This window comes from Coenobita brevimanus, chromosome 4 (assembly GCF_032717465.1).
Source record: "Coenobita brevimanus isolate Jiangsu-jjx chromosome 4, ASM3271746v2, whole genome shotgun sequence".
Lineage (NCBI taxonomy): Eukaryota > Metazoa > Arthropoda > Malacostraca > Decapoda > Coenobitidae > Coenobita > Coenobita brevimanus.
In genome coordinates, this window is record NC_136957.1 from 12,472,286 (window position 1) to 12,485,234 (window position 12,949).

The following is a 12,949-nucleotide window of genomic DNA, read 5'->3' on the forward strand; positions in this document are numbered from 1 at the left end:
CCATTACCACAGTTACATGAACATCATAACTACCACCACTACCATAATTACCACAACAACCACCACTACTACGGTTTCATTACCATCATAACCACCACCACTACCATAATTGCCACAACTACCACCACTACTACAGTTTCCTAAACCAATCATTGCCATAATTACTACCACGTCCAACACAATCAGCACCACCATCGTTTCCACACTAAAACCACCACCGTTACCACAACTGCTAGCCCTGCCACAAGTGCTGCAATCATTACCAGCCGTACTAAAACTGTCACAACCACCACAACTACCACAATCACCACAACCTTCACAAACCCCACGACTACCACCACCAACAGCACAGAACTCACCATTGACCTTTGACCTGGCCCCGGGGCGACGGGCGACGTGGTGGAGGCGGATGTACAAGCCCTCAACCCCGCTGCTTTCTCCAGTCATCTGCAATTTTGATCACATCAGATTATGTTAAGTCAGGATAGCTTAGGGTAGGATAGGTTAGACTGCCCTAGGTTAGATTAGGTTGTCATGTAGTTAGGCTAAATTATGCTCGGTTAGGTTAGGTTCAGTTCCTTATGTTAGATTAAATTTGTTCTCGTTAGCTTAGCTTACCTTAAGTAATATTAAGCTTGGAATGATTACAGTACAACAAATATTCCGAAATAAATATGTGACAGGAAGAGTTACAACAGTGCCAGAGAATGCTTCTGTAGAACAGCATCTGCGAGTAATTGTATTTAAGAATAATTGTTATTACAGCACTAGGAAAGAGAGAGAAAGACTACAAAGTTTGGATAGTGTATTTATTAGGAACAGTTAAAGAAGAGTTGTAGATGACTGGCACATGATGTTAGGTATGACAAAGACCCGACCATGTTAGAGGACGCTTGAGAAGATTAAATTGTTACTGTTAATATGCCAGTTGAGAAAGTCACTTTCTGAATAGCTAGCAATTTTTTTAGCTCACGACTGAGGAGATATGTGCAGAAGAAAAATGATTAAGAGGCTACAAAACCCATAAAAATATAATAATAAGTAGTAAACTGTTTATTCAACTGTTAGAAGTAAGTGAAAAATATATATCATTATTAGGGCAAGTACTAAAAATATTGATGCAAAATTTAAATATTCATTCAAAGTTGGAAAGGGATGTAATGAAAGTATCTTAGAAACTATTAAGAGACTAGAAACGATTCTTTGACCAAAGCACAGGAAAGTGAATGAGATAAAGCACACTAAATATTTTGAAAATATTAAATTAGTCTGAGCCAGAAAATTACTATCCCAATTATTGGTAGAAGTTGTTTAAGGGAAATTTAAAGTAGTAGATAGATAGATAGATTGACATTGACTGATATAGACAGATAGGCAGATAGATAGATAGATACATACATATCGATATATACACCCTACTACCAAAAAAATCCTTAAGTTTTCCATCTTAGCATAACAGAAAAATTAAAACCTTAATGAATCACAGAGACATTATCATTATTTATGCTACTATACCTGATGCCGTTTATGGAAGAGTCTCTCTCTGAATGCTACGCGAGTGAGGCTACGTACGTTTGCTACGTGTCTGAGGCGCAACTGAGTTTATTCAGTAACTCACAACAGGTGGTATGTTAAGTACGCCACGCGCCACCCAGCAAGGCCACCCACCATGCCCCCCTCCCACCATACCATCCAACATACCACCACCATACCACCGCATCATACCACCTCACCCTCCCACATCAAAATATCATTCTCACCATACCACGCCACCATATAACGCTCATGGTATTACTCGCACCACACCACCAAACAAAGGATTCCACCATACCCTAACGCCAAACCAATCTGTACGATACCCTTCAATGATTTTCCAACACCATGCCACCCCATACCATAATTCCCCCCGACACATCCAACCACCATTAGGTCACCTCACCAGAGGGTGCGCGCCCCCGCACCCCTCCCTCACCATCGCCTGTCCTCTAACCTCACCAGATGACAGCAATCCTGAGAAATTGTGATGAGAGATTAATTTGGCCTGTGACAAGTTCTTAGTCTTATCATCATCACACTCGTCTCTCTCTCTCTCTCTCTCTCTCTCTCTCTCTGCCAGTTCAGCTCCACCGCATCACTCACCCCAGGAGACATAATATTAGAATGGTATCTGAGAAAGTATTTCAATGTTTTCTGTATCTTTCCTCTACATCATGAGAGAGAGAGAGAGAGAGAGAGAGAGAGAGAGAGAGAGAGAGAGAGAAGTATACCTGTATATGAAAAAGTAATTTCATAAATAAATGGGGGAGTCCTTGAGGTATTAAGTATGAGAGAGAGAGAGAGAGAGAGAGAGAGAGAGAGAGAGAGGTAATCTTGTATGACGCTTCTCTGCCATTAATACTGTTGTGTCTACTCATCCCCATCCTCCTGTTATTTTTCTATCCGTTCTTCTCTTTGCCTTCTCACCGATTCCTTTGCTAAGTTTCTTTTTTTTCATATTTATTCTTTTTTTCCTAATGCGCTACTTTTAGGAGGGAATGAATCCTCTCTTTTCATTTACATCTTCCAAATTCCCTCTCTCTCTCTCTCTCTCTCTCTCTCTCCATAGGTTTTACTCCTCGTCAATTATCGTGGTGTTATACTTATTTATATTATTTTCATTACTTTCTGTTTTCCTTCCCTATTCTTTCTCGCTGTATCATTCCCGACGCTCTCCACTCCTTCATATTTATTGTACTGTACTTCTATTCCTTCCTGGCTCGCCCATTCCTGTCAGCCTGTCACTCTCCTCCTTCCCCTTCCATCAGTTTTTCATTGTCTTCCCTCGGCATCGAATTCAGCCCTCCCTTCTTCTGATCTTCTTCTCACATCCTTCTCTATTCCATCCTTCCCTCTCTTTCTTCTATCCTACTCTTGTTACTTTTTCTCTCCTATATCACCATCTCTCTCTCTCTCTCTCTCTTTCTTTTTCTCTCTCTTGTATAATCCCTTTCTCCGTCTCCCTTAGCGTCCCTATTTCTCCCATTCCTCCAAGTTTTCATCGTCCCTTCTTCCTTTTCCTTTCCCTTAAGCCCCCATTTCTCCCAGTTCGCATTTCCCTCTTTTCCCATCATCCTTCTCGCCATGTTATTCACTTTTCCTTCTTGTATTTATTTTCCTTTGTACCCCTTATACATGTCATTCCTTTGCCTCCTCTGTTACATTCTACTTCTTTTCTGTCATCTCTCATTCATCTCAGTTTCCACATCGCTCTTCCTTCTCCCTCCCCTTTTCCTTTCTCTCTCTCTGCTGTCCTCCCCATTGCTCTAGTCCAGTGGTTCTCAACTCGTTTCAGGCCATGGACCACCAGCCCAATTAAAAAAAATATCGTGAACCATTTCATTTTTGAGTAATGATAAATAAAGCAGAGACAACAAACATTTTTGGTTAGAAATATATTTCTAACAAACAGAATTTCGAGAAATGCTATAAAATAGTAGACAGCTGACATTTTGGTCTGAAATGTATTTCTTCCAATCATAATTTCCAGGAAATACGTGAATACTTCTCTAACATTTTGCTGTGAAATTTATTTCTAACAAACAGAATTTTGAAATTATGTAGGAGTATACAACTAACATTTTTCTTTGCAACCAGATTTTTGGATTCTCTTCTGACTGACAAGCTTAGGAGTGGTACTTGGTAATGCACAATGAATATCGCTTTCCACTGCAGGCCGATTCCTCAGTTTGGACTTAATGTGCAACAAACATGAAAATCTGCTCTCACACATGGAAGTTGATGCAAATGGCAGAAGACATCTGACTGCATGTGTTGACAGATCTGGGTAAGTATCAGTCATACTGGAATAATCAATAGGATTAATACAATAAATTGGATGGCCAATTATTTATTTTGAAATAATTTTTCGTACTGAATATTCAATAAATTTAAAAATATATGCACCAATCTCCAGTTTATTACCAAATATAGTGAACGTCCTGTGGACCACCCAAAAAGTCACCATGGACCACCAGTTGAGGAACACTGCTCTAGTCAATACCACATCTGTCCATTCCTTCACTCTATCCTCTCTCCCCAGTCTCCCGGTCCTCCTCTCCCTCACTTCCTCCCCGCCCCCGTGTGCCCATAAGTTCATAAACTCTAAAGCGCTTCTATATATATATATATATATATATATATATATATTACTTGCATTCTTTTATATCTATCTATCTATCTAATCTATCTGTCTGTCTATCTATATCTGTATCTATATATTTATATCTATCTATATGTCTATCTATCTATATCTGTATCTATATATCTATATCTATCTATCTATCTATCTATTACTTTCATTCTTTTTCATTACAGCCTCCCCCCCTTTCTGTCTCACCGTTCTTTCTTTCCTTCTACGGTTTATTACATTTAGCGTCAATCGCTCCCTCCCTCTCCCCCCCTCTCCCTTTCTCCCCAATACTCAGCAGTTAAAAGTGGGTACCGGTACAAAATAAATATTTTTTGTACATGTGTCATGACTTGAAACATTGTCATAATGTCTCTTGATTCGTTTTTCCAATGTAAATCAAAAAATTTTGGGCGATCTCTCTCTCTCTCTCTCTCTCTAAGTCACACACACACACACACACACACACACACACACACACACACACACACACACACACACACACACACACAAAATCACATTTCCGAATTGTTTTTTTTTTTTTTTCCTCTTTTCCCCTAACTAATCATTTTTCCTCTTTGACAGTATTCCCATTCGATTCTCCGCAGTAGCTTTTCACGCAAGTTCAATGAAATTCGGCTTACCATCCAACGGCATAGCTTTGGTACAGCCACGGTTAATAATGCCTTTAAACACCAGTGGTTCCGAACTAAGGAAACGAGTTATCAGCCATTCCCCGGACTAATAATGCAAGATTACCAATCATTCCACTTTGTTGAGTAATACTGCTCAGTTAAAATGGGTCACATTTTTAGCCTGTGGCAGTTTTAAGAAAGTGTAATAGTAACTTAACACTTGACTGACCTTGTTACTTAACTGGGCTTTGGGGTGTGAATGATAAAGATGATAATTATGATGAAAGGGCTAATAATTTGAAATATATTGCACATGTTTTCTGTAGTTTATTCGCGTTCACACAGAATGAGTCTGTCCATATTAGGAAGGATTGCTTGTGATTAAAAGGACTAGAAGCAATCGTTCTTATCCCTTTCATCACAGTTGTGTGTATTTCGTGTTGTTCGTGTCACCTCAAGACGATATCGTTCTGCTTAGCAGAGGCCCCGCTTGGTGAAGAGACTAAAGCTTGCTTCGTATTTCGGAAAATTGAATTAGTCTGCACTTCTCCTTGACTCAGAAGTTACCACAATGTGGATGTGAAGCAAGATACAGTATTTCTTTGTTACGTAATCTTTTTGCAAAAGAGGTTTCATTCCTGATCCATCACATTTTTGTTCTCCGCAAAATAAAATCAAAATGTAAAGTAGTCAGAGTAATCTCAGTTTCTTTAACATGACCTGTATTTGACAAGTGGGTAGGCTTATGTTTTCGGTGCAGTATTTCCAAGATATTTCTGTCAATAACCACTGCCATTCGGTTTAGCAGAGACTTTTTGCAAAGAGAGGGGTAGAAGTGGTCTTTCTTATTATCATTAGTATGTCGACGTCGTTCTTCGTATAGTGTATTTTTACTGTCGAATTACTACATATGATTAGCCTTACGAGAGATACCCATTATGAATGGGATAAATGATAATCATATACAGGTACTGAGAGCTTAGTTATACTTGTGAAAGAGATGAACTACGGTACCAGGGGGTACACTACGAGGCCCTGGAAAGGTGTGGCATGAACAGTGAAACAGATGGATTGCTGTGCCAGGATGTCCACAGAAGGTCCTCTAAAGGTGAGGCATCATCAGTGAAACAGACGAACTGCAGTGCCAGGGACTCCACTACAAGGTCCTCTAATGGTGTGGCATCAACAGTGAGACAGATGAACTGTAGTGCCAGATAGTCCACTGCGAGGCCTCTATAGGTGTGACATCAACAGTGCTGCCACCGCCCATAACCCTCAGTGACCGTGGCAGGGAGGGCAGGACACGTCTGCAGTTACAGTAGGATGGGGATGCTGTTGAACACCACTTCTGGTACACTGTCAGTTTACATGGCAATGGCCGTGTAGTCCACAATGGCTAAGCTGCCATACAATTTCAAAATTAATTTACCAGATGGAATGTATGCTTATGCTGACATTTATCGCTGGATATAGTATTCGTAGTTCTTTCATTTTCTGTATAATCAGTGTATTAAAGTTATTACTAATGACTTGCCGTTAGATCTTTAGTTTCTTCATCTAAGGCTTGGAAAAGAAAACAGTGCATTTGAACAAAACAGCATCATTTCCAAAAAACAAATAAAACTGCGGCCACACAGAAAGCGGTCGGAGCATGCGGGCAGGGCTAGGACAGACTGTAGTGAGGAAACTGTCAGTGGATTATATTCATTTAATAATCGCCAGCTGTCTTCCACTAAAGTGTACTAAATGTCTGTTGCTGTCCTTCGTATGGGATGCATTCCAAATAGAGGGTGTAACACACATCAGCAATGACTTGTTCAGTATTCATTTTATGCCATTACCCCCATGCTATGAGACGACTAAAGTTAAATGTCAACTCTTTTCTCTTGGACCTGCATAGGACCGCGTTCCCGGCTGCACGCACTCACTGCCAGTATGGTCATTTGTATGAATTACAGTGATGCAAAACTTACCACTCGCTCCCGCCAGCTTTGTGTTACGTCCTTTGTCTTAAGACTGATGTTCCATAATACAGTATAAATACGAGACGTGAGGACTCTTCCATAAGTGTATATTTTTCTTTTATCTAATTCTTCTTCGCTCGTCTCATACAACGTGTACATCAAGATAAAAGTGTTCGAGGCTGGGTTACTGTGGTCCAGGAGATTTAAGATAGAGCACTAACGCCTGCCTTTGGTGGCATTATCTGAGCTAAAAACGTACATGTAAAATATAACCATCATCCTGACCGACAGCCTTTGATCACTAAACCATCAGTCCTCCCAAAGAATATAATAATTATAAAGTATACACAAATAATTCCCTCGTCCGGGACGGAGTCCAACAAGGTGTTGTTTTTGGTCGATTTTCTTTGTTTCTTTTCTTTGTTAGCAACATTAGGGAAAATCGGCAGAATGATATTGCATGAAACTTTGAGGATATGTGGGCACTGATCCTAAAGGGAATTGATTATACTTTGGAGGTAATCGAGTGGCCTTGAAAGGCCAAAATCAAGGTCACGGATTTTCAGAGTGCTATAACTTGAAACCAGTTGAAGATTAAAATATTTACTATAACCAGCATAGAGGAATCTCCCATATCGACTCTCATTTGGCACCAAGACCTTTGACCTTGAGTGACCCTGGAAGGTCAAACTCAAAGTTTCGGATATTCAAGGGGCTACAACTCGAAACTGGTTGAAGATAGATATCCACTATTTTCAACACACAGGAAGTCTCATATGAGCTTTTAATGACCTTTGACCTTACGTAAACTTGAAAGGTCAAACTCAAGGTCACGGATATTCAGGAGACTATAACTCAAAACTGGTTGAAGATAGATATTTAGTAATATCAACGTATACAGTAGGAAGTCCCATGTGGGTTTTTAATTGGTACCATGACCTTTGACCTTAAGTGACCTTGAAAGGTCATACTCAAGGTCACGCATAGTCAGGGGGCTATAACTCAAAATTGGTTGAACATGGAGATACTATTATCTAGATATAGGAAGTCTCATATGGGCTTTCATTTGGAAACCATGACCTTTGACCTTGAGTAGTTGGAAGAGGTTTGTCGCGCCTGGCACCATTTGTTATCATTAGAATTATTTTACCTCGAATGACTAAAACGAAGCCAATATAAAAAAGAAACCGGAGTCCATAATTATGTACCATAAGCACACACACACACACACACACACACACACACAAACACACACACACACACACACATATATATATATATATATATATATATATATATATATATATATATGGGGAGCCTCTGTGGTACAGTGGTAAAGTGTGCGTTTTCGTACACTGGAGAGCGAGGGTTCGCGCCCCGCCAGGGTCAAAAACTTTGGGAGCGTTCTCCTGGCCACGTACTGCTTGGCGGACATCAGGGGTGCTGTGGTTGAACCAGTGTCGCATACTATAAAGTATGCTTGCACCCAGTCGGCTTGCGCGGGCCGATTACACTTGGTTCACAGACTACACACACATCCAAAGCCACTCCAACACTACAATTACACTTACAAGCACTTCACACCCTACATACAGTCTCTACCAGACAGCCTAAGCCACTTGGTAGAGATACATTGGCTGTATCGTCCCCACTTCGGTTGGGATAGGCCGGTCCTGCAGTGGATACTCAAACGGCTGATGATGATGATGATGATATGGCCGGGAATCGAACCCAAGATTTGTAGATGATAGTCAGGTACTGTTACCACTACACTATGGCATGATAAAAGCTAAGCCACCTGAATCCTATGACGAAACAGGTAAATCCTGGTTCGTCATAGAATTCAGGTGGCTTAGCTTTCATCACTCCATGGTGTAGTAGTAACAGTGCCTGACTTTCATCATCACTCCATGGTGTAGTAGTAACAGTGCCTGACTTTCATCATCACTCCATGGTGTAGTAGTAACAGTGCCTGACTTTCATCATCACTCCATGGTGTAGTAGTAACAGTGCCTGACTTTTATCATCACTCCATGGTGTAGTAGTAACAGTGCCTGACTTTCATCATCACTCCATTGTGTAGTAGTAACAGTGCCTGACTTTCATCATCACTCAATGGTGTAGTAGTAACAGTGCCTGACTTCCATCATTCCATGGTGTAGTAGTAACAGTGCCTGACTTTCATCATTCCATGGTGTAGTAGTAACAGTGCCTGACTTTCATCATCATTCCATGGTGTAGTAGTAACAAAGCCTGAACTTCATCTAGAAGTCTCGGGTTCGATTCCCTGCCAGGAGCGTAAAAAACATTTATACACACGTGTGTAATGTGTGTCTCTTATATATATATATATATATATATATATATATATATATATATATATATATATATATATATATATATATGTGTGTGTGTGTGTGTGTGTGTGTGTGTGTGTGTATAAAATACTATGTAAAGCAATATCACTCTGTCTTCATTGAATATCCTTCCTGCATAATTCTTTACGACAAGGAGAGTATGCTTTCACTCATGACTGTTAGTTTGTTTTTAAGTAGGATTACTCAATAACTAAAATGAGATTTGAACCAAATTTGGTGGGTAGATAGTCCATGTCCCAGGGAACACTCGAGTAACTTTTGGACCGATCCGGATCGTATTACAGATGCTGGATCAGGAAAACACTCTTTGCAAAACCGTATTTAATAATGAGAAAACCTAACCCGTTATGAAGGATTTTTTGGAAATAGCATTGTCCTTGTCGGAGAGATGTGCTCCACATAGTGTCCTCCTAGTTCTTCTATCAGTTACTGCTTCTCCTCAAAAACGGACTGTTAAAACGATCCTGGATAAATGTTTTGCTGTTTACTTCCAACAGCCTGCCACTGTTCCGATACCACTCTTTCATTTTCCTTTTCTCGCCATACTGTACTTTACTCACTCTCCCCTTCATCTTCCAACTTCTCTCCTACGCCCTTCTCTCGAGACGAGTTTCTTTTTTTTTTTTATCCTCTCTCTCTCTCTCTCTCTCCTTTTTCTTCTACACAATATTTCCCCTTTATTTTCTAGAGATGTACCGATACCAAAATTTTGACCGATACCGATACCGACCACAAAGTTGGACCGATACCGATACTACTACCGATACCGATACTGATACCAGTGAGGGAGGGTGGCGCCCGCCGTCTGAGGGCTGTGGCAAGGCCCTGAGCCGCTGATGTGAGGTTACCAACCTGTCTCGTGCATGTCCGTGGTGGCAGATGTGGCTCATTACCAAAGAATGTACTGTATTACTACGCACCAAAATAATAGCATACTAAATAATTGGATATTAGCAATAATTTATTTTTCATCCCTATAAAACATCTAACTTCTGTTTAACAAAATAACTTCCAGTGAGTGATAAGCTATGCACTAAATTCCTTTTAAGTATCGGCAGTACCGGCAGAAAATCGGCCTATGCCGATTCCGATACCGATACTCTAAAAATGGGCCAATACCACCGATGCCGATACCGATGCATCGGTACATCTCTACTATTTTCTCCACCCCCTCTTGGTGCAACTCTCTCTCTCTCTCTCTCTCTCTCTCTCTCTCTCTCTCTCTCTCTCTCTCTCTCTCTCTCTCTCTCTCTCCATTCTTTGTAACTCCCTGTTTTCTTTCTCTCATTTTATATTCGGACAGCTGATTCTCCGTTCCTCCTCTCACGACAGAAAAAAATTTGTTTGGCGTAAGTGAACAGCAGGGATGACCATCATAACAACAGGTTCTCTCGCTTAACCACCACACACTTGTGTTGACTCGCCTTGACCTTCTCTGTTTGCCCTCATCAAACATCATCTGTTGATGTCTTATTGGCATTATGGGCGTTAAAAATTGTCAGTTTCTGCGTTTTCTGCTGTGTGCAGTCTCTAAGCGGAGGAAGTTGATGTATGTTTAAAATCACCTGCCCTACCTGTGAAAGACGATGATTCCTGATACAAGATTTGCCTCGGTGTAACTGATCCTTAGGCTTAGTAGGACCATCGTGCTAACAAGTTTTTAGCTCTTTTTAATGACACTCATTATTTTTACAGCAGCCTCGGGGAACTTTATGAAAATCCTTCCAAAGCACACGGTAAGTTTGACGTTCTCCCCGGTTATTGTTGGGTATCTTGCTTCATCATTTTTTCCTTGTAAATTCTGCTTTCTGATCCCTTCCCTCCTTTATCAACGAAGCTCTTTTATTCTTTTTGTATACCCACAACAAGGAAAAATAATACCAACCGGACAGCCAAAAGCGCAGAAAAGTATCTTTTGGGATTTATCAGAAAAGTTTAACCCTACGCCCAGAGTTTGTTTACCTGCCACATTTTCAGGGAGACTCGGCACAGACAACCGAGAAATTTGGCACCGATACTTCTCGCCATTTCCACGCTTACACCACAAGCAGTTTCTAGAATGGGCTCAAAAGACGGCGTCGATAGTAAGAGATTAAGGAGGTGGTTGTATATATATATATATATATATATATATATATATATATATATATATATATATATATATATATATATATATATATATACTGGTGCTAGACAGGAAGAAAATCTGTCACCATTTCTTTTCTCTTTGTATGTGAATGATATTGAAGAATACCTGTTAGAACACAGCTGTAATTACATTAATATTGATGACGAATGGGTAGATAATATGCTTAAAGTTCTCGTCTTGATGTATGTAGATGATACTATTATATTAGCTGAGAGTGAAGTAGGTATTTGCAATGCACTTAAAGCTATGGAAATGTATTGTGACACATGGAAGTTAGATATCAATTGTAAAAAGACAGATTACTATATTTAGCAAAACAAAATGTGGAACAGAGGATTATAACTTTCAATTTAAAGGAGAAAGATTGAAACTGTTGAGGAATATAAATATTTGGGTGTTATCATGAATTATAATGGAAGTTTTAAAACATGCCAGGAACAGCTGGTGCAGCAGGGTAGGAGAGCAATGTACAGTTTGATTGCAAAGTGTCGTAAATTTGATTTGCATATTGACTTGCAACTAGAGTTGATTCGATGAGATTACCGATCATTACATATGGCTGTGAGGTTTGGGGATACAGATATATTAAGGATATAGAGAAGGTACATGTTACATTCCTGAAACATATACTTAATGTTCGTAAAACCACATACATTGCCATGATTTATGGGGAGTTGGGTAAATACCCTATTAGTACGCATGATAAAAGTACAATGTTGAATTATCGGTCAAGAATATTTACTGTTAAGCAAGATAAACTTTGTTTTGTAATGTATCAGTGTCTTTACAAACTGTATAATGAAAACAGTTTCAAATCACAGTGGTTGAACCATATAAAAACTCTGCTGAATAATTCAGGTATGTCTGGCATATGGCTGGGCCAAGAAGTTAATAATCGTTTATGGTTGAAACTTGCTCTTGAGAGAAAGGTTAAGGACCAGTGGATCACTGAATGGCAGTCAGTACAGAATAGTAAATCATCACGTAGCATGTATGTTTCTCAGAAAGATAGATTTGTTATCTAGTAAAATTACTAAAACAGCACAGGATTAACCTATGTAAATTCAGAACTAATAATCACAGATTACCCATTGTAACAGGTAGGTTCAACAGAATTCCTAGAGAAGAAAGGTTCTGCAATAAATGTAATGATAATATCCTTGGAGACGAGTATCATGTATTATTTGAGTGTACTAATGATGACATCACAGCATTAAGGCTTAGGTATATACCAATGTATTACAGAAATAATCCCAGTAGATGTAAGTTAGCACAATTATTTCAGAGTAATAGCTATGTCATACAGTACAACGTAGCATTATTCGTCAAGTCTGTACTTAATATTTTTAGGTAATTTGTATTGATAACCATAGGATACACTATACTGTGTACTATAATCGGGAGGTGTGCTGCATACTTTGTATAAAGTCTGAGCCTAATAAATATATGTCTATGTCTATGTCTATGTGTCTGTCTGTCTGTCTGTCTCCCCCCCCCCCTCTCTCTCTCTCTCTCTCTCTCTCTCTCTTTATTCAATCTATCTTGTTTATGTATATATCTATGCACGTATGTTTGAATGTATGCTCGAATATATTTGTGGTAGGTGGGGTTACCAACCATCCACTCAGAGGGTGAAGTGCCATCTTTAGGCGATTCTA

General features: G+C 39.6%; 1 protein-coding gene across 1 annotated transcript in view; it reads right to left on the reverse strand.

The window, feature by feature from the left end:
* The window catches only part of LOC145395854 (roundabout homolog 1-like), a 742,719-nt gene that overhangs the window by 152,734 nt on the left and 577,036 nt on the right, over positions 1 to 12,949 (reverse strand). The window contains exon 10 of the mRNA XM_080269381.1: positions 360 to 447. Coding sequence (XP_080125507.1) covers positions 360 to 447 — 88 coding nt within the window. The remainder of the gene's footprint in view (positions 1 to 359; positions 448 to 12,949) is intronic.